Here is a 22,621-nt window from a genome sequence, read left to right on the forward strand (position 1 = left end):
ACTGTTTGAACAGGAATGTAAGAAAACGTGATGCAGTTGTAAGTAGAGAGGACAATTCAGCACGTGAAATTTGAATGCTGTTAGTTTCTCCAATGCACAGATACTTAGCTGCAGCCTGTGGGTTCCAGTATTAAGGGGAGTTTTGGTATGAAAAGACCTTGAGCTTTTATGGTGCCTCACAGTTTTCAAACAGATCTTGGATATGAGGACATCAGCAACAGAGGAGATTTTCCAGACCACCCTTTGTGCCAGCATGGGGGCCATCACACCAAGAATCCGATTCCTTTTTTCCTTTGGGTCCTTTTGCTCAGCTGTGGCATACTTATGTCTGAGATGATCAGCCCAAAGCTGCTTCACATTTGATTGAGGTAAATGTGGCACCAAGGAGGAACCAGAGGCGTTCTCCCTTGGCCTGAGGCATGGGGTGCTCAGTACTTAGGGAGTGCTGTGGCTGCAGGACTCCATGAGGAACAGTTTGCAGGGGAAGTGTGCTCTCCACCAGCAGACTACGATGAAACTGTATTTGCAGGCCTGAAGAGGTTTGTCTGTGTGCATGGTCTGGAATCAGCAGGATGCAGCTCCTCAGATGATGCTGTGGTGTGGAATGATCTGGGTATAAACAAAGAGAAGAAGGGTTTTGGAGGGAGCGTGCATTGCAGCTAGCTGAGTAAACAAGAGACAAATGTTGTCCATATGGGGAAAGAGCCGCAGCAGCGGGATGGGCTGAGCCAAGGTTGTGAAAAACCAAATAAAGGAAAATTCAGAATGTTTGGGAGCTCTGGAAGCTCTGTGCTGCGCCCCGGCCCTGCTGCATTTCTGTGCCTCGTGGGCCATGCTTCTAAGGCACAGGTCTGAGCGGTTTGTTTCCACAGCACCCGACTTTCACGTTTTCGCTCTGAGACAATCGCAAACGCAGTGACATTTCATTACGAGGAACTGGGAAAGCATTTATCCCGCTGAGTGTCAGTGTTGCTCCGCGCTGTGTGTGGTGGTTTGCTCTCACAGGGGTGGAATACGAGGGCGGTTCAGCTGGGAGATGTGGCGCCGGTGGCTTTACGGCACAGCGGGGACGGGCTGACGGTTGGACGGAGCTCTTTTCCAACACCAAGCACCCTACGGCCAACGCCGCCTTTCCCGCCGGGCCGAGGGGACGCGGGGCGGGGCTGGAGGCGGGCGGGGCGGGGCGGCGCGCCGCGATTGGCTGCCTGCAGGTGAGGTGGAGGCGTTGCTGTGAGTCACGCGCCCTCGGATTGGTGGCGGCGGGCGCGTGCGCGCCACGCACCGTGCCCGGGTTCACCGAGGCGCGGACCGGAAGTAAGGCTGCACGACGCGGCGGGATTGGGCGTCCATCTCAGAGGGGGAGGGGCTTCCTCGGAAGCGCACCGTGCGGAATGGGCAGGCGCCGCCGGTCGCGCGTGCGCAGTACGGGGCGGTGCGGGGAAGATGGTGCTGATCAAGGAATTGTGAGTGCGGGCGGCCGGGAGGCGAGCGGGCTTTGAGCGGCGCGGCCCGGTGCTGCCGGAGAGCGGCTGGAGCCGCCCGCGCCTCTCGGCGGTGGGGCCGCGCCGAGCCGCGAGGGTGCAGCCGGGTGGGGCCGTGGCGGGAGCCGATGCGCGCTGGGCCTCCCTCGGCTCCGCCGCGCCGGAAGCGCCCGGCCCGCCCCAGCCCGGGGCCGCGTCGCCTCGGCCGCTCCCTTATCGAGGGCGCGGGGCTGCAGGGACGGTAGGAGCGGCCATCCGAGCGGCTCGGGGCGGCACCGCGGGGTCCCGCAGCCGCTCCGTTACCGCCTGGGGCGCGGTTTCGTTTGGTGCTCACCGCGCGTCCGGCCGGGCGAGTCAGCGCTCAGCTCTGCGCTGATGGCCGTGCTGGGCGAGCCCGCGGTGAGCTGCGAGCTCCGCTTTCCGAGCTGAAACGTTTGAGGCGGTCAGATCTCAAAGGCGGCTGTCTTGTTTTTTTTTTTTTCCATTTGGTTTTCCATCTCTCTCGGAAGGTTTTATAGGTGGAAATGGAAGTAGTTCGGCAAGGCACACGTGGGAATCCCTGTCCCGTCAGGGATAAATAAAGAAGGTGTGTAGGAGCTGCGAGACAGAGGCACGAGACGGCTCGGGTTGGAGGGACCTCGGGGCACCCGGTGCCGTCCCGCTGCCACCTTAATGGGCGTGAGCCGTCGCCGCTCTTTAAGTGACTCATAACGGCTGTAATTGCTAACGTTCATTTGTAGGCTCTGAGGGCCCATGTGTGTGTTCTGCTGTCTGTGGCACTGGTAGGGCTGTTTGTCGTCACGTGTGAAAAAAGCTGGCAGCTCTGAGTTTCCAGCAGAGCTGGAAATGGGGCTTGGATTTCCTTGCCCTTCTGTGCAGCTTTTGACATTCCCACCCATCTCCCCTTGACCATCCTTTCACGCAGATTTCTCGTATTGTCCCCATAGAGCTGTACTGTTGTACAGTGCATCTGAAAAGAAATCCTAAGTTAGCTCGTGCTGATGTTTCCTTCTTGACTGTGTTTATTACAGCTTATAACTGTTGCTGAAACCTAACAGTTCATTGTATTAATTTTTCTTTTTGTCCTTTCAGCCGAGTGGTGTTGCCATGTTCAGTGCAAGAGGTATGTCCTCATCTGACCTGTTCTGGCTCTGGGGGGAGGGATGGGAAGATGCCGACGTGTTCTTTAAGTCTGACTGCCCTGGATCCAAATGTTCCCTGTGCTCAGCTCAGTGCAGCTCAGCTGTGCATAAGGTACCATGTGTGTAAGCCACCAGTCAGGCAGAGCTAACCTGTTGCAGATCAGTGAATTTCAAAAGGAGGCAGATGCCTACAGGCCTGCAGCGTTTAGTTGTTTCTGAGCCACTCCATGGCTTACGAGTGAGAGAAAAACATTGTGCAACTGTGTGCTGCAGCAGAATTTTCCTGCTGATCAAGGCATTCAGTGACCCCAAAGCTTTTCCTGAAGGCAAAAGTGGGAACGGTCTTCTGAGATCTGAAGGCAGCTATTTAAATGGTCCTGTGAGGGTGGTACCTAATTAGTTAAAAGTATTAATCTGGGGGAGCTGGTGCTGGAATTCAATCATTTCAAAATCTTGTAAACAACTTTTATTTCATGAAGAATTTCTATGCTTTGTTTTTAATGTGGGATGAACGAAGGGTGGTGGATCCATACCAGTGTGTTGCCTTAAGGTGAAGGAAGAGGTGCATCGAGGTGGTGTGTTTTGCCCCATCGTCACGTTGTCATGAATGCTTCTTTTATTTTTCTTTCCTAATTTCATTGTGTTCCTGCTAGCAGTTCTTCTGTGCATTGGCCATTTTGCCTGACTTAAATATTGAATCTCACTTTTCTTAACTTTCCAGTATCAAGTTGGTCAACTTTATTCGGTGGCAGAAGCTAGCAAAAATGAAACGGGAGGCGGTGAAGGAATTCAAGTCTTAATAAACGAGCCTTATGAAAAAGATGATGAGAAGGGACAATATACTCACAAAATCTATCACTTAAAGAGGTGAGGAAAACATAGATATTGGTTGGGACCATCTCTTAATTACCTTGTGGTTACATAGGATCATAGAATGGCCTGGGTTGAAAAGGACCACAGCGATCATCTGGTTCCAACCCCCTGCTGTGTGCAGGTCGCCAACCAGCAGACCAGGCTGCCCAGAGCCACATCCAGCCTGGCCTTGAATGCCTGCAGGGATGGGGCATCCACAGCCTCCTTGTTACCTTCAGCAATGTTCTCTTAACTGTTCTGTGATCAGTAATGTTGTTAGAGTTCTTGCATAGCTGATTGTGAGTAACTTAGGGATCGTGACCTTTGCTGTGCTTGGGTAGAACATGCCTTTCTTTTTAGAGTGGGAGAAATCAGTGAGGTTCTGCAGCTGGCAAATAAACTTAAATCATGTCAATTTTTGTTTTTTACAGTAAAGTTCCTGGTTTTGTAAGAATGATTGCTCCAGAAGGCTCCCTGGTGTTCCATGAGAAGGCCTGGAACGCATATCCTTACTGTAGAACAAGTAGGTGACACTTACTTCTGTGCTGAAGTGTCTCATGCTGTTAGTGTTTAGGGATGGTCTTAAATTGTTTAGGAGCAGAGTGGGTGCCATCAAGTAGAAAGCACATTTTGCACTTTAATGTTGTGTTTCTGAGATCTCCTGTTCTGAAAAGGTCTGCTTATGAAAAGCAGCCTTAGAGTGCAGTGCCATTAGTGCAAGACTAACAACTCACTCTTTCTTTGAGTGTAGAACAGAAGCTGTTAGAAACCAAGTAATTTCTGTACATCCTTGTAGTCTGTTTAAAGGAGGTGACTGCGTTATTGAAATACTTCAACTTTGGCAGCCTTAAGAGTAGGCTCTGTTCTGTTGTTTTTATTCAATAGTTGGAATCACTTTGTAGTAAACTTCCAAAATTAGGGCTGGCAAGCTGTAATCTGCAGCATGCTGACTGCACACACCAAAATCTCTCTGACTAATCTTGAATGTTTCTTAGCACTGTGGTGTATTCATTGTCTGCAATGTTTCATAAACAATCCTATCTAATCACGCTTTTGTTTCTTTTTTCCTTTCATCCCACGTGTTTCCAATGACCAGTTGTGACGGTGAGTGTTTGAATTGCTATCAGTGCTATGGTGGATTGATCTGAATTATGTTTTATTTGTTGTGAATGCTACAACTGACTCCAGCAAGCCAGCCTCAGCCACGTACCTATGCCTTGTGGGGGTTCCTGGCACAGGACAACTTGTTACTTTGTCACTACTTGGCTATAATTGGAAAGAACTGTGATTTGGCAAAGAAATGCTTTCATTTTTTGCATCATGTTTTGTATCTTTGCTTACTGTTACAGCTCTGTAACGCCTGTCTTGTTAAGGCAGGCCAAGAACAGAATGCTAAGTCAGCTTTTTCTATGGTCTTGAATGTGGAATAATCAGTCCCTGAAATCCTGTTTTGCAGAAAGTGAAATTCTGCCTCAGTTAAAATGGGTTAACTGAGAAGCAAGGTGGACCAATTTAGCTGGGGTGTTGGGGTTTTTGCTATTTAAAATGTGTGATAAAGAGACCAGCAAGCCTTCATTATCCCGTGTCTCTATTTTGGTGATCTGTTTGAGGGAGCTTTGTACATTTGATGTTAAATTCCTTTATCTGCTCGCATGCAGACTTGGTTCAGATTGTCACCCTGAGGGTACAGCATAAGGTGCTGCAAACACGTTGCTGAACTGCTCGGCTTGTTTCCCCATGATGTGTGCACACTGATGTCTGCTTTTCTACTTCTGAAATTAGAAGTGTTCTGTGCTGGGCTGTAGACATAAGGTTTGGTGGTAGCCAGACCTCGACGGTCGTAACTGTGCTATATGTGAACGTCTGCTCTGTGTCAGCTGTCACCCAGCTCTCAGAATGGTCTCATTAACTGAAGTATATTGGCGTCGAATTTTTCCATCTTTGTTGCAGTATTCATTTAAAATGCTGTGAACGTAGAAGTAAAGAATTTCAGAGCTGAGGAAGAGGGATCCTGAGTGACAGCGCCCTTACTGCTATTTGTGTGCACCGAGCTGGGCTTACCAGTAGGACTGCTTTCAATGGAGCACTTGGTGCTGTAGCTGATTTCTTGCTCTTGGAATCACCAAGGTTTGAAGAGGCCTCCAGCATCACTCAGTGCAGCCACCCCCCACCACCAGCACTGCCCATCAGAGGCAGGTTATCTCGTTGTACCTTCTGTGTGCAGGAGAAAGGGCTGTTTCTTTTTGTAATTTAAATAGAACGTGTGCTAGTTAAGACTTAGTGAGGACTGCTTTATGCAAATGTAAATTTGCACTTATGTAAAACGTACCTACGCTGTGTAACTAGGAGTTAAGCTGAGTGAGCACAATCAAACTCATGGTTTTTGTTTTAATTCTTACAGAATGAATACATGAAAGATGATTTCTTCATAAAAATCGAGACCTGGCACAAACCCGACCTGGGGACGTCAGAGAACGTGAGTTGGGTTTGGATACCTAACATTAGTAATATTTTCCTTTCAGCCAAATAAGGTCTTCCATATCCAGTAATGGCAGATAATCACTGTATAACGTTCAAAGTCCAACCAGTCATTTACACAGAAAGTGTTATTCAAATCCTGAGGTGATCAGGGTTTCTCATCTAAAGAGGTAGAAAAAAAAAGAGGAATTTCTTTTTTGTTTTTAATGTTAATATCAGTGCAGACATCTGATTCTCACTGACATTAACAGAGGTTTTTAGGAAGTGGGAACTTTTAATTTCATATTCTTTTCTCTTAGGAGTGCCAGTGACTTTGAAACTGACATTATGGTTTATTTTTGGATGTTTCTGTAGGGCTATTTATTGAAGCTTAAGCTGTAAGTTTTCTGGACTGGAGGTCTTCTTTTCCTGTGTTGATGCTTCATTCAGTTCATGGGTCTCTTCAGGAGACCTCTTCTGACAAATGTACTTGCAGAGCATTTGGGGGGGAAGGATGGTCAATGTGTTCTCAGTGCTTTGGTGAATTGCTTCATCCTAAAGAAAGGATGTGCTGCAGAGAAGGAGGGTATTTCTTGAACAGCTCTGCCTTCTTTAATTGTAAGTTCAGGTGTGCCATACAGGTAACAGATGTGAAGTTAATAGCATGCTTAGATCAATGTGTAGCTTCATCCTGCATGCATTCATCTGAAGCATACTAGAGGAAGGCCTATTCTTTAGAGAACTGACTAAAGGTAGGCAGGTTATTGAGACCTGCCATATTTGCACTTTGGAACTTGTGAAGATTTCTTTCTAAATAGAACCATTTTGCTGAATGGGTGACATTTCTAATTAGAACTCAATTTCATCAGCTGTGATGAATACAAAGAATACAGCTTGATTTTAAATCTGGTCTCATGAAAGCACAGGAGCTGAAGGCTTTGTGTTGGTTTAAAATTGTTTAGTGAATTAATTGAACTAAAGAAATAATTCCCTTGTAGGAAAGCAGAGAAAGAAAGCACAGATTCTGAGAACACACTCTACCTTCATGAGGTCCAGAATAAAATATACTTGCTGCATCAGGTTGTGGCATCAAAACCACTCCTTTTTCTTTTGCAGGTGCACAATTTAGATCCCAACACGTGGAAGAGTGTTGAAGTTGTCCATATTGACATTGCAGACAGAACTCAAGTAGAACCAGGAGTAAGTAAACATGCTAATGTTGGGGTGGGGGCACAGCGTGCTGCTCGTTCTGTCAGTGCTTTCTGGTTGTTGTGAATGAGCTGGAAGTGGTGTGGATTTTATCCAACAGATACAATTATGTTGAATAATTCTTTCCTGTGCTTCATGCTTAGGAATTGCGTTGACAATTTTAAACTGTTGGGTTTGACTCTCAGTTACAAGACACAGACGTGAAAATCAACAGACTGCTGGTGTTGTTTTTATTTCCAGCTGTAGACAAAGTAATTGAGTAGATGGAGCAGGGATCTGTGTGCTCATGTCAGCGTGTGAAGGCAAGAGCAAGAACCTGCCCCAGCTGTCCAACGTGAGATAGAGCAGCATTTCCACCAAGCTCCTGTTGTGCTTCTGCTGCTACTTTTTGATTAGAAATTCTCTGTCCCCCAACCCATCCTTCACTCTGTGGTTCAGGCAATCTCGAGAGGAGCTGTCAGGCTTTGCCATTAAAAACTAGACTTTAGTTTTAAACTCCTTTTATCCAAACAATTCTCAAGAAATGAACTTTGGTATCTTCTGAAAGCTGTGGGATTACTCTTTCTGTTTCCTCATCATTAATTGCTTTGGTGACCATCAGCATTATGGATACACCCAGAAATCTCTCCTTGGGAGTCTGTGGTCCTTTTCCTGAGTGTATGAAGTTTAATATCGTTGTAGAGGAAGGAAAAAATTAGGAGAGATTTTATCAGTAATGGCACATGGTTATTTAGTGAAGTTGTATGCCAGACAAAGAGGAGTGTGTGCAGTGGTGGAAGCTGGCTGCTAGATGAAGAAGAGAGAGTGGCAAAGTTCAGTGCTAGGAACACAGGCCTCCATCTTCTTACACAGAAAAGATGCCTTAAATCTGATAATGTGAAATTTCACTGGAGTAAATACCCAAAGAAATGTATTCAGCTTTATCTGCCTTGCTGGGATTTCGCTTACAGGGCAGCCCTTCAGGTCTGTGATAGTTCCCATTCTGTTCCTCTGCATTGCCAATTGTTAAGCAACTCACTGTGTGTGACTGATGTAAGAAGGTAGGATACATTGATTCTACACGCAGGTTTACACAACTTCAGAGGGCACCTTCACTATAAAGTGCTTGTCCTAATTTCTGGCTTACACCAACACTGGCCTGTTTGTGTTCACGTGATAATTTTGTGCTGGTTTTGTGCAAGCAGCTGTTCTTGAAACTATTTAATTGTTATTTTCCAAAAAATAAATACTTGGATATCTTTCACTGTGAGAGAGAACTCCTTTGCAGGCAAGTAAAGGAAAGAGGGAAAAGGCCACAGTGGTATGTGAATGGGAAAGGCGTGTTTCATAAATTGCTATTTCTGTTGCCAACTTAAGTGTATAACCTGCTGCTTAACTGATGTTTAATGGGTGATCTGTGGGTTTACATGTGTGAAAATACACTGTTTGGAGAACCTCCCAGTAAAGCAAACGAAATGTACCTCGCCTATTGTAGTGCAGTGAGGAATCATTTTGCTGCCCCTTGTTCTTTCAGACGTTCCATATGACCTTAGAGCTGACCTGGCAGGTAAATGTATGTTGTGCATTCCCTATTCCATGCCTGGAATTGTGGCAGACAACAACAATGCTGTCATCTGTCAGGTTGCTTTCTCAGTCGCAGTACCTGTAAATAAAGGTGCTTATTATTGATGTTCCTTGATCTTACATATTTATTCTGTTTGGAGTACTGTTAGGGAACAGCACTGCTTATGCTGTATGCCCTCTTGCAGTGCTGTGTGCCATGGTTTGCCTTCATATTGCAGTTTCCTTTGTACTGAAGACTGACAGATGGCGGTATGCTAAAAGAAGCTGTACTTTAGGCTCAGGATCAAGATCCATCTAACCCAGTATCCTGTTAGGGGCCAGTAGCAGTGACGTGTGGAAGGATAAGGCACTTGGGAAGCATAGAATACAAAAAGCTGAGAGGTGCATATCTGTGGAAAGATCAATCTGTTTAAAAGACTTCCAGAACCCCTGCTTACATCTGGCCCTTTGGTAGGAACTTCCATTCCCGTGAGTGCATCTAATCCATTTTGAAACCGTTTGTAGCCTCGTGAATTCTGTGGAGTGTTTGTTGGTACAGAGACACAGCACGTGCCTGCCTCATCATTCAGTTCATTTTGTGCCCCTTTTTATACTTTCTGCAGAATTCTTACAGATTTTGACCATTCTCCCACTGTCCTCCCCCACCTCCTCTCCATCACATCTCTCCCAGGTCTGCTGTCTCTCCATCCGTCTTCACATGGAAACCATTTCATATGTGAAAGTCCTTGAAACTATTTTCAGTACATTATCCTCCTTTTTTTTTTTTTCCTCCTTTTGAATGTTTGGTCTACAGAGTGTCAGAACTATAAACATGGAATGGTTTAATCCAGAGTCTCAGGTCACCTCTTCTGTTTCTATGTTCTCTTCCTTTTGTAGTGACTCTAACACCATTTTTGGCCATAGCAAAGTGCTTTTAGGTTAAGATTCACAGTAGGACCCATGATAGTGTAGGTATCCTTGGGACCAGCTTCCACCACATGATTCAGGTTTGCGTTTCCGTTTCATCCCTTAGACATTCCATTTTGCAGAGTGCTGACTTTGAATATCACGTCACTGCTTTGTTGAATGAAGTTTTATCTGAATGTAGATCCTGCTGTGAGTTACCCATGAGCTGGCACCCTTCTCACACCTCTTATTTGCCCCCTTTCTTCAACAGCTCAGTGTTGGCCAGCAGGGAATTCTCCTTGACCCAGACTGGTAGTCTCTTCCGTGGTGAAAATCTGCACTTTCTGGCCTTTGTTTTATTTACATTTCTTTATTTTTTGTCAAAAAGAACCCAGTTGTGCTACTTGGGATAACAGCATGACTGAAGGAAGCAAGCTGCATTTTTAAAATCCAATTTTGGTAAAAGTTTGATAAATACACTCAAGATGTACCCTTGCATTCAGTGATTGAACCTTGGCCAAAGCATTGTAGTGTGACGATTACTTCAGTTTCAGAGCTGCAATCAGCATAAATACAAAAAGCAGTGCATTTCCTAAAGGTACTGATGGTATGCATATGCTAACTTGTGCTTGTTTAAGTATGTATAGAAATAATTTGGGCAACATCTGTGGCTTTCTTCAGGTATAGATTTAACCCTGGCCTCTTAATCATCTCCAGCATACAATCAAAGCAGCTTTATGTGGTTTATATACAAAAATCACTTCCCAGGAGAATAAGACTTTTTAAAGACTAAGCAGAATTGAACACTCAGTTAACATCACAAGAGTCTGCGTTTTTGGAAACAATTTGTGTGAAGCTGGAGTGTAGCAAAAACAAAGGAATTGAAGTCAGATTTATAGCTGTTTCTGTACAGTGAAGAGGTGGTTAGATGTCTTCTTCTAGGTCATACTGGATCATTATATTGCTTGAAACAGTGTTCTAAAAGTACAGTTTCATACAGGGCAGTCAGTATTTAATGCTTGAACTAAGAGCAAGAAATATGGGCTGTCTGTGCACTGGCAGCGGGGTTGGAACTTGATGATCCTTGGGGTCCCTTCCAACCGAAGCCATTCTATGATTCTGTGATCCCCCTGGCTCTACAGTTTCAGTAAATATATCACATAGGAAACATCCTTTCGTAGTCTGTAGAAGAATTTTAAAAGTTTCTTGACTGAAAAAACTGTTTTCTCTGAAAGCAAGGTGGATCTGTCCCAGTTTGGACTCAATTTGTGATGTGATAGGCGTTAAAAAGTTCGTTATTAGCAGGCCAGAAGCGTAGTATCGTGTGCTGTGTTGGTAATAGTCTTGGTGCGTCTTGTGTACATCATAACCTCTCAGTTCATCTGAAAAATAAATAAGGATGCTTATTTTGAATAAGGGAACGCTGAGTTTACTGAAACATGAGGCGTGGGGCTTCAGGCTTGTTTTGTTTTGGTGCTCAGGTGAGGCAGGTGTGTGAAAGTATGGGCTGCTGCTGGTGGGTGTCACTGGACGAGGGGGCGAAGAGGTGGCACCACCTGATGATGTTATTCCCACTACGCTGATGCATCTCAGAGTAACTTTTAGCGTTGGTGGGCAATGAACTGTGAAGAAACACCTGAATTGAGGGTGTGCTGCAATTATTGCTTTATTGGATACGGTTCACGGTCTCTGAATAATTCTCTATTGCAGTCTGTTGCATTCATGTGTATTGAATTGCGGTTTTAAGCAGGAAGTACACATGAAACAACATCTGTGTATTTCTTCAGAAAGGATTTTTACTTCTCTATATTCTTACTCAGCTGCATCTCATGCCTGCCTGACTAGTTTTCAGGAGAGCTTCGGGGCTTTTTAGCTGTAATGTTTCTTCCAACTGCTGCCTGTTTTTCTTCCTAAGAAGGACTTGTTGCTGTCAGGAGTTAAGCACTTGCTGCACAGATATTTTCCTTAAACTTTGCAGAGAACTGCTGTTTATTTGTACTCTGGCTCCAGTCCAGCTGACTTGCTTGCATGCTGGTAGGGTTTGTGTGTTGTGAGGAGTTCCTGCAGTGCTCTCTTGTCCTTCTAGGCTTTGGTCTAACAGGATGTGGTGTGATTCTTGAAAAGTCTTCTGTATGTGGTCTCTACAATGTTACCATGACTCATCTCTTTTCTTTGAATTTTATTTCGCTCCTACCTTTTACTTATAGCATTTATTTCTGTGCTACAAGTAATGCCACAGGAGTGGGAGAGTAGCACAGAATCATAGAATGGTTTGAGTTGGAAGGGACTCCTGAAGGGCATCTGATCCCATTGCCTGCAGTGCTCAGGGACACCCACAGCTCCAGCAGTGCTCACAGCCATCCAGTTGCTCAGAGCCATGTGCAGAGCATGCTGTGCTTGTCCTAATAAAGTTTTTCACTGGGAATGAGTGGAAAGGCATCACAGGTGATGAAAGTATTAGGAAGCACTGAGTGAATGGGACAGACCTGCTCTGGGGCCCCATGTATTCAATGTATATCTTTTAACGTGTTAATTGCACATCCTTCACCTTAATGACTGCGAGTGAAGTATATGCTGTTGGTCTCTCATACCCTCAAATGCAGCATAAGAGCATTGATGGTTAGAAAGTTGTTGATATGTTGCAATAGCTTGCTGCCTTTGTTCCGTATCTTCTATTCTGGTGTTTGAGTGGGGTTGACAGGCAGTCATAACCAGTATTTTAGAGTAGGAAATATATTTATCTAAAAATATATTGTTGTAAGGACTTAAATGTATTTCTTGATTTACCTGTAAAGAAAATTCCTTTTTTTTTCCAGCCAGGAGTTGTTTTAGAAATATCTATTCACAGACATAAGATGAAGCCTTCAGAATGTGCTGTGGACCTGAGGATTGGAGCAGATTGCAGCTGATTTCACCCACAGTGTTTGGAAATCACTAATGGGAGGAGAAGTCTGCAGCTGGTGGCAATCAGTGTGGCTGTGCCCCTGTGCTCACCTTGCTGGCTCCTAAAGGAGCTGCAGTGCTAAGGAGGCAGCAGGCTCGTGCCCTGTGCTGCTGCCTGCTTGCAGCTGTAATTGGGAGTTAGTGCTCTGCTCTGCATGCCATGCGTGTTGTATGTGAGGAAATACTGCTCATGTTGGTGCTCATAAAAAGGACGTGCCTTGGTCCAGTAAAATCAGAAATGAACGGGGCTTTCCTAAAGAACAAATGTTGCTCTCCTCCTGGGGAGGACCTGCATACACGTGTTGCTGGATTCTCAGTGTTAACATGCGGTGCTTGTGCTGAGTCCTCAAATTACTCCTGTGTGGTGGATAAAGAATTCTCTTAGTACCTGTGGGAGTGCCCTGCTAAAGCTGCCTGGCTATTATTTGGGCTCTTTGTATAAATATATTGTTTCAATTTAGAGGGAAAAATAGAAGAAAATGCTGCCTTGTGGTCACAGTGAAAATATATCCGCCAGCAGTGCGGTTGGAGGTCTTCTGAATCATGCTTCTAGCAAAAGCAATCCATTTATATATATTTGAAAGATCTGAACATCTATTAATGCTTTCTAAATCCGTTAACTAGTGGGTTGTATGGGGCCTTCAGTGCATCTGACAGCAAAAACACTGAGCTTTCTATAAAACCAACCTACAAATGAAGTACATAAGCGAGGAGCCAGCTTCTTGTTCCTTGGATTGCTAGATCTGCCCATGCGCTGTGTGCATCCTTCCATGCAGCATCTGTTACTGGCCACTGAGACAGGATATTAGATCAGATGGACTCCTGTGTGACCCAGCCTGGTAAGCCCTGCTCCATGGTGTGCCAGTGCTGGGGTTATCTTGTGTGTGTGTGCAGCTGCTGTAGTTGGAAAGCAGTTCTCAAGGCACTGTGCTTGGATGCTGTGCCTCATAAGGAGCACTACTGCAATTCTGGTGCTCACAGAGCCTTTCTTACAATTATTCGTATCTTGAAGCGGATAGGATTGAATTTTCCATGTCCAGGGATGCAGTAGGAAGATGAAGCTTTAGTTTTAATTCATCTTTAAAGCAATTTGTGGATGGGATTCTTTGTGATTGTTCTGTGATGCAGGATTGGGGAATCCCAGCAGCTGCTTTCCTGGCAGTGTTTCTTTCGTTCTGTGCTCTGCACATTTTGTCCTCATCAAAATTTGTCTTTTAAAACTGCACATTAATTTTGCTAAGTGTTCCTGGGTTTTTCTGTAGCACCCACTGAGTTCTCGTCCTGCTTAGAAGTCATTTAAACTTTTACAGTTCTCTTTGGCTACTTGGGTGCAGTGGTTTTCTTAGGCACATGTTTCCCATACGTCATGTAAATCTTTCTTGTCCTGGATACCAAGGTCAGGGGTTTCTAACCTGTCCTAATTCCCAAATAAATGTCTCTCTGAAATAATCATTTCCATACACCTCATCAGTAAAAGTGAGCTATTCCATGCACTAGGAGCATTTCTCAGCTCTCAGCTCTTTTGCTAATGGCTTCGTTCCCACTGTGTATGACTGACCTGGTAAGTAGTGGTGCCTGTTCTGTAATGCAGTGCCAGAGGAGCTGCTGCCTTGTGCTCGCTCTGTGCCTTGGCCAGCAGTGTGCCTTGCAGGCTGGGGTCATCCTGGTCCTGATTTCTCAAGTTAGCTCACTCATGCCTTCTTCCCTTTCTGCTCTGATCAATGGTTCAGAAGTAGACGTGTGTTGCAGTTTGGAAAACATCAGCATTCTGATTTCAGTGTTATTATTCCTTTCCCCACCAAACACAGTTTACAAAACTGAGAGGATTGTGCCTATGGCACACAGTGCCCAGCACAAGGGCGCACAAATTGGGACAGAGGAGGAGGCCCAGGGTGCTGTTCTGCTGTAAATACATCAGGAGCACTGCTGGTGACGGGCAGCAAGCGAGCTGGTGTGATGGAGTTTTCCACTCCAATTCAAACCAGACTCAAAACCTGCTCCACTCACTGCTCCCAGCTGTTGGCTGGATCACTTTGGTTGCCATGAGCAGGAGCTTTATTGTAGCTGCTTCTTTCCGACACTCAGGCTTGTTTGTTTTTATATTATAGGACTACAAAGCTGATGAAGACCCTGCATTATTCCAGTCAGTTAAGACCAAGAGAGGACCTTTGGGGCCAAACTGGAAGGTAAGAAGAACTGGCTTTACAGCCTTATGAAGTGTCATCAGCAAGGAAAAAAAACGTTTGCCTGTCCTCTTGAGACCAGCACTTTGGTGTTAGTGCTAGAACAGAGGGCAGGCTTTTGGTGTTTCTGTTCTTGTGCATTCATTTAAAGTTCCAGATGTATTAATAAGCAAAGTTACTGTCTGCTGCTTGTTCAATATCACTACTAAATTAAACCAGTGCAAATTAAATTGGGTGAGTGTTATCTGTATTCAAGACCTCTGAGTGTACACTATTATAAATTGCATGCTGGTTCCAGGCATTGAGTTTTCCTCCTTTTGCAGATGTTTATTAAAAAAAAAAAAAAGTAATTTCTCTCTGTCCTTGGGTCACACAGCCCTCACAGGGCTTTTCCATACCAGTCTTTGCTCCTTGCCTCAGGAGGAAGGAACCAACATCTCAGGCAGAATATAAATCTATGGTCTTCCCATTGTACTGCTTATTATTCACATGCAGAGGTTTGGGTTGAGTTGCTTCCCTGTTTCTCCTTTAATTTTCCTCTTCTACAAGGCTTGGAGTAACCTAACTTGCTGTTAAAAAAAATAGGACGTGGTTGCTTCTGATATGTAAACTTGGCTGCATGAATTGTAGGAAAAACAGCATCTGTGATGTTATGGGTGCTTCAAACCTGTTTGGAAGTAGAAACTGTGATAAGAAAGTAGGAATTAGAGGCAGTTTCTGTGTATGGCTAAGAGCAAACCCTTCTGCCATCATCTCCAGGGAAGAAAGGTGAGGGAGAGAGGAATAGGGGAGAGCGTGCCAGGGTTTGATTCCTTTTTGTAGTATATGGAAAAGCAGAACCAAATCAGATTTGTTTTGTGTTTTTGTGAGAAGTAAACTCTGGGGGTGATGATGTGAGTTTTGTGATCTGCATCTTTTCTGGAGTGAATGTTTTCCACCATTATGTTGAGAAAATTGATACAGCTCAGATTATAATTGCCTTTGGGTAATAGCCCCAGAAGTATATAATAATTTGGGACTAGCTGTTGTAATTAAGCTTTGTTGTCCCCTCAAAACCTCAGGAAGTATATTGCAGTGGAAGTGATGGAAATGGAATCAATGCTAAAACAGATTTAAAATATATATTTGCTGCATTAATTGAATTGTCTTATAGATATATAAGATAGGTATGGATGTAACTCAGTTATTTGTTAATCCCTGCTACTCTGTGTTGAGGTTAGTGCAGTCATTTACTAAGATGTAGAGTAATATTAAATGCATTTCACTGAAATGAATTAAAAAAACAAACCTTTTCCAATTATCCATAAACAGAAAGAGCTAGCAACTGATGAAGAGTGCCCTAAAATGTGTGCTTACAAGTTGGTGACGATTAAATTTAAATGGTGGGGACTGCAGAACAAAGTGGAAAACCTTATACAGAAGGTAAGTGCTTCATGTTGAGAGTAAAGAACTGCAGTCGCTGTGCTGGCGGGTGGCAGGAAGCAGGCCTCTCATGTAATGCTTTCTTATCTTCTTAAAGCAAGAAAAAAGGATATTTACCAACTTCCATCGCCAGCTGTTCTGTTGGATCGACAAGTGGATCGATCTGACTATGGAGGACATCAGGAGGATGGAGGATGAGACTCAAAAGGAGCTGGAAGCGGTGAGAGCACCTTCAGGCTGATGTTTGTGTGCTATCTGTAGTGATGCCATTGAGTGTTTGGGAACTGCAGCTTTATGAAGCTTTATCCATTCCCTTGCGTGCATTTGGGCAACTGCTGATGAGCACTGTGGCCCCTCCAGTGGTTCTGCTGCGCAGACCCATGCACTTCAGGCTTCTGCATGCTGCGTTGTGGTGGGCTGGAAGTGGCTTTAAGGTCAATGCTTCTGCTGTCACTAAATCTGGGGTGCCTGCATTGCCCATCTCTTTATCTATGCTCTCATGCTCATCACACAAAATCACCTTCACTACTTTTTTTTACCACTTCTCAGAGCCATCATCAGTTTTGCATTGTTTGCTTTGGTTCATTTCTAATCATTGGAGCTGGTTACTTTTCCTTTTCAAGCACGCTGTGCAATGTTCTTGTTCAGATCACGTGACAACGCAGTGCTCATCCTCGTTAGCTCAGCAAAACTGAGAATTTTACTTGCAAAAAGGAAGCCAGTAAAATGGATGGGCTTATCAACGTACGTGCTTTAGTGGCTGTGAAGATCAAGTATATATAGCTTAATCCATCTTTGGACTGATGTCTGGAAGGAAATCCATCTGTTAGATACGTTCAGTATGCTTTCTGTTAAGAGATAGAGAAGCATCATAGGCTGAGCAAGAAGCCTTCTCCAGTCTGTTTCCAGAACTGACCTTTGACGTGAGCTTTTCTTCCTTTTTAGTCCTCCAGTTTGTGGAGTCCATTCTATTTCCTTCCCATTTTGCCCATTTATGTCCAAAACCTGTTCACCTTGTTTTCCTTCCATTGTCTTGGTGGTGTCAGGGCACAATGTTCCTGCAGCTATCACTTGCTTTTTAGCGTGGTTTTACTCATTTCATCTGCCAGCCCTGTTTAAACAGACTGTCTCATGGTTTTGTCTCCCTGTTGACAGTGGTTTTGGAAGTGCTTTTTTCATGGTTTGAGCCTAGCACATCTTTTAGAACCAAAACTAGCTGTAATTCTTCTGTCCCCGCTTGATGTTTGGTTTTTATCAAACAGTGTGGAAATGTTGGAATTTGGAAGAGGTGTTTTTTTGCTGTTGGTGCTAATGGCTAGGTGGTGTGAGCTGGTAAAACCACCTTTTCTCTTCAGGTAGCTGGAGGGATAGTCTGCCCTGGCAGCTCCTGTTACAGATCTGGGAAGAATGAGTTCACTCACTGTTGCAAACATTGCACTCTCATTGGCAGTGGGGTATTTCTGATTATGGAAAGGTGTTTTCATGGATCACACAGATTTCTTATCCTTGTTTTTAAATGTCAAACCTACTCATGTTTTCTTGTTTTGCAAAGCAGTGCAGCTAGCATGTTTCAGGTAGCTCACCACTATCTTCAAGAACTTCAGTGCATTGCTTTTTGCAAAAGCCACATTTTCACACTGCTAACACAGCTTTTCTGTGAGTATGGTGAAATGTGAGAGGAGTGGGCACCTACTGCTGAAATATCTTGGTTTTTTTCCTGTTTAAATAGAGGTTTGTTTAAATAGATGACCTGGACTACTGGGAAGTGCCTACAGTATTGACTAGAGTGTCTTTGTGCTTCCATCCCTGCAGAGAAATAGCTTTGACACTGCTGTGTTATGCAGTGTGACGAGCACAGGAAACAAGCGTGGTGACGTTGGCAGCATTGCATTTCCCCAGGATGCACTGCTTTCTTTTGCTGCTCCCTTTCTCTCCAACACCCCTTCTTCATTCTAGTTTAAGTTACTCTTTCCCCTCAGATTCTGTGGACTTTTCAGTTCTTTTGTTGGTCCCCTTCTTCATCTTAAGCCACTATTTATTGTCAGGCTCTCTGTTTTTGTTACTTTTTTGTTGCTCTGTGACTCCTCACCTGTGTTCACCTGTGTTCTTCCAGAGTTTCTCAATGCCAGCCCATCTTCCTCATTTTTTTTTCTATCACATAGTGATTTATACATCTGACTCCTGGAGGTGAGGAGCACCTGTGGCTCACTACATACACATCAGCTAATCACTGCATAGTAGGAGAGCATCTGCCAAAGCACTGTGGTACACCTTGTGTCCTTGAGCATTTCAAGCAGGGTGGTTCTGAGGCATCATAGGCTGATAAAAATCTAAGGAGCATCATTTACAGCTGCTGTGTGGTTCCCAGGCATCCCTCACCCCAACAAACCTGCTCTGTGTACCCGGCCTCCCAAAGCCTTCAGCTGAGGCTGGTTTTGGTCGTGGCCAGGGTGAGTAGCCTTGGCCATGTCGATTGTGACTTCTCTCTTACTAACCAACAGCATGATAGGTTCTTTACATGGTAGCTCACAGTTTTATTTTACGTTTAGATGCGTAAGAAGGGTTCCGTTCGAGGCACATTGGCTGCTGACGTCTAGAGGAGTTCTCTGTAGGTTCTGAGGCAAATCAAGCTGTGTAAGTCAACTGCTGGATGGAAAAGGAGACTGATATATATGATATGGGAATTGCTGGCAGAACGATACCACATAATGCTTCTGGGCCTTGAGCTCCTTCCTGATTGAATACCTTGATGTGATCAACAGCTGGAGGAGACATTTTGTGTCCAGAGGACATGAGAGACCTTCTCTGCACACAACTACTGTAAAAACAACCACGGGTGCTTGGTCTGTTGGCAGAATGCCTTTACACCCTGGCCATAGAACCTGCTTCCTTCTGCATTGCTAGTGCAGAAACCCAAAGTGCATGACCTGTTGTCATCACTGTGCTGGCTCTGAGCTCTGAAGCCTGCAAATCATTTCCTGGGCACAACCTGCAGGAGTCACTATCCTGTGATATGTGGACTTAATCCACGTTATTGAGGGAAGCTGTGGACTGTCACCTTTTAAAGCACATTAACCTCTTAAAATCCAGTTCCACACAGCCATTTTTAAATGTTAAACTGCATAAAAGTAGTAATGCTGCAGAAAGCAGCATTTCCCGAGATTGGCAAAGCTCTGAGTATTTGTGTCTGTTAATGCTGGTATTTCCCACTGTGACTGCTGAAGTGCCACAGGTGGGATCCCAGCAGCAGCAGCTGTAAAGTCTGCTGTGCTGTGTGAGGGCCCTGGGACACCTTGCATTGCTTTGCTCTGAATTGCTCGGTCTCGGTGATGCTGTGACTGCCCTGCCCTGTTTTAATTGGAGGTTAATTAAGCTACCTATTTGGCACTTGATGTTTCGAGGAGCTTTTAATGCTTACCTTGTGCGTTTTCTTTCTCCACAGTTACGTAATCAAGGCCAAGTCAGAGGAACAAGTGCTGCCAACGATGAATGATGATGGATTTAACCGTCACATGCAGTGTCGCATTACAATGTGTGTGTGGATGCATGATTATTTGTATATAATTATATATACGCACATGCATACTGAAGGGGGTTGTTACAGTGTCTCCAGGGTACTACTATACCTGTCCTCAGCAAAGATGCAAAGGAAACTGCTTTCATTATGTATACCTGAAGCAAATAAAAATCAACTGAGTAGAGTCATTTAAAGGTCGAATTAACGGCAGAATTCTCTTAACTGATATGTTTCATGAATGTCAATACTGGACCAATTTATGCCCTATTTTTTTTTCTTTTCCCCCCTGTTCTGAGTCACTCTGCTACACCTCGGCCCCGTCCCGTTGTAAAGAAACGGATTCCAACAAGTTAACTTCAATTTTGTGTCTTCCCTATGTGGATAATTTTTGAAATAGGAACAATGAATGTATTTATAGCTATTTATTTCTGGGTGGTCGTTCTCCTCTAGGCAAATCAGAACGAAGTTGCTCACAGTGGAAATTGGAAGACTTTTACTGTTCAATAAGTTTGACCCAACCTTTACCCACCAGTCACAAAGCAAAAAAAAAAAGTGTTTTATTGGACTTTTGTACATTGAAATGCGAATGTTTTTTCTTCATTAAAATTGGCAAGATTAAGGAAAAACGGCTTGTGATTTATAAACTGCTTGCAATTTGAAATTTTCCAGAAGCAGCTTTCTAGAGCAAGAAGATGCATCGAGTTCCTCTTCGCCACGCTGTGCCAGCAAAGGCAGAGACCTTCTCTAACGTAATGCTGATAATGAAAGTGCTGTTTTCCAGAGGTTCACTTTGGAAGTTATGCAAATTGTCTTGAGTTCACACACATCACACAATGGAATATAACGGTGATTTTTTAGCTCTTTTCATGTTGAAAATACACTTTAAAAAGAAATGTATACTTTCAGGTATGATGAAAGTTTAAATTGTAGCATCTAACGTGTTTCTCTGATGTTTGTCAGTAGATGCTTGAGAAGCAGTGTAATAAAGACATCTGTAGATAACTCTCAAATAGGAAAACATCCTCAGCGTTTTTTAAGATATGGAGGTAGAGCATCTCATAGACATGTATTACCAAAATGCTCGCTAGATCAGAAGCCAACTACTTTAGAAACACTAGGTAGGTAAAGTTCTGTTGCTGCCTGATTTCCTCCCAGTAACCTCGGTAGGACAAACCTTGCTTAAGCTTCCATCTTTATAATATCACTTCCATTCTATTTTGAACCATTTTTTTACTTACTCTGCTTACTGAAGGAGCAATCTGATTTCTCCTCTGTGTCAATGACAAAATCTGCCTGAACTTGAAGCCAGGTGAGCACACCCACTGCTGCCAGGGTTGGGCAGCTTTCCTGAGTGATTTCATCCTCCGTGCTGCAGTGGGGGGGGGTTCCCTGTTTTCCCTTTCTCGATGAACAGTTTGATGGATATTTGTGACAGCAGGAGGTTGGTTTTGTAAATAGATATGTGGACATATGTGCACACACTTCCATTTAACAGCTCTGCTGCAAGGAGGGCTGTTGCAAGCCTGGAAACTGAAAGGCTCCTTCTCAGTGGTAGAATACAAGTCTTGCTGTCATTTATGGGACTCATAACACAGAGGGAAAGGGGCCCTACAAGTTCACAAATAACAGAACTAGTTGTGAAAATCTGAGAGAATCTTGTAGTGAATGTAAAGCATTTAGTTGACTTTGGCAGACTTTGGTGTGACCTCCAGCGAAACTCAATGACGTTTCAATAAATTTGATGATAAAATGCTCCGTCTCTTGTCTTAGGTATTAGCAGTTGTGGTTTGATCATGAACTGGTGCTTAGCTGCATCGGGCTGTGTAGGAAGGTGGGAGTCCTCTGTGGATGCAGTACGGTGTTGTGACTCAAATGTGTGCTTCAATGTTAGCAGCAGTGGGGGAGAGGGGTTGGGTCAGAAGTTTGGTTTGGGATTCGGAGCGAAGTGACTCCTGGCTGGAACCTTGTGGCCATTTGGAATATGGAGCAGGTGCTTTTCTTTGTATGTTATGAGTGTGTGTTTCAATCTGCCAGGCTGAGCATTTTGCAGACACTTCCATGCGATATGCTTGGAACTCAGCAGTGCTGTGGTTGTGGCTGTCTTCTTCTGTCACAGGTGCTGCTCACCCTGTATCCTATCCCAGCAAGGAAGGAATGGTCCCACTGTGCAGACAGAATGGCCTTCAGTGTAAAAACTTCTTACATCCAATCTCCTTCTCCCCTCTGAGTTTGAGGCCGTTTCCCCTTGTCCCATCACAGCAGACACACGCAGTGTGGCCGAGCCCTGCACACCAGGCAGGCTGTGTGCCAACGGGGATGCAGCTCTGACTGTGTGTGGATGGGTTTCTGCTGCTGTAAATCGAAACTTGTACAGCTCCTTTTTGTAAATGCAAAACTGAATTCTCTCTCTTTTTCTTTTTTCTCAGCTTGTTGAAGTTCCAGATGGCAAACCAACATGAAGCAGTGGAAGTGTAACATGGTTTTGTTATAATGGGTATGTAAACATGATATTTATTCACTGCAGTAGACTGCTGTGAACCATATTCTGCAGTAACCTTTCAAACCCGTCGCTTGGCTGCACGTAGGAGCGCGGTCTGAATGGACTCGCAAGGAGTGCCTGTGTTTCATTGAGAAGAACAGGGAAGCACAGGAGCTTTTTGCTGATACAACATTAAGAAAGTGAGATGTATGAAGATAACGTGCTGCTCCGTGAAGGTACTGCCATTTTTCTTGTGAGTTAGCCCCATGTTTTTAACTGATTGGCATTTGTGAAGGCTGTGAGTTCGTGCTGTGACTTTTCCTCTTTGCATGTGTTTGTGTTGGGAGGAGGAGCAGGTGGCGCTTGGACTGCTCTGATTTTAAGACTGTGCCATAAACTTTTAGCACAATAGAAATATAAATAGCATTCAGTCAATTAAAGTGTATTCCTATCTCTTGAGCATTTAAATTGCAGCCAGGAAATGCCAG

The 22,621-nt window shown here is 44.4% G+C and overlaps 2 protein-coding genes across 2 annotated transcripts in view; one reads left to right on the forward strand and one right to left on the reverse strand.

Annotated features, from left to right (window-relative positions):
- The window catches only part of HSCB (HscB mitochondrial iron-sulfur cluster cochaperone), a 169,224-nt gene that overhangs the window by 145,042 nt on the left and 1,561 nt on the right, over positions 1–22,621 (reverse strand). The window lies entirely within an intron of this gene.
- On the forward strand, positions 1,372–21,406 carry PITPNB (phosphatidylinositol transfer protein beta). Its single transcript, XM_052689495.1, has 11 exons — positions 1,372–1,463; positions 2,574–2,604; positions 3,345–3,490; positions 3,907–3,998; positions 4,572–4,579; positions 5,877–5,951; positions 7,049–7,132; positions 14,641–14,718; positions 16,027–16,137; positions 16,235–16,357; positions 19,580–21,406. Exons 1-11 carry the CDS (start codon positions 1,444–1,446, stop codon positions 19,628–19,630), a joined length of 819 nt encoding a protein of 272 aa, XP_052545455.1. The 5' UTR covers positions 1,372–1,443; the 3' UTR covers positions 19,631–21,406.

Source organism: Tympanuchus pallidicinctus, unplaced genomic scaffold (genome assembly GCF_026119805.1).
Source record: "Tympanuchus pallidicinctus isolate F22 unplaced genomic scaffold, pur_lepc_1.0 scaffold25, whole genome shotgun sequence".
Classification (NCBI taxonomy): domain Eukaryota; kingdom Metazoa; phylum Chordata; class Aves; order Galliformes; family Phasianidae; genus Tympanuchus; species Tympanuchus pallidicinctus.

Coding starts and splice junctions, on each gene's coding strand:
- PITPNB (XM_052689495.1), top strand. CDS start 1,444: ATGGTGCTGATCAAGGAATT. Junction 2,605..3,344: donor TGCCATGTTCAGTGCAAGAG/GTATGTCCTCAT, acceptor TTAACTTTCCAG/TATCAAGTTGGTCAACTTTA. Junction 7,133..14,640: donor GAACTCAAGTAGAACCAGGA/GTAAGTAAACAT, acceptor TTTATATTATAG/GACTACAAAGCTGATGAAGA.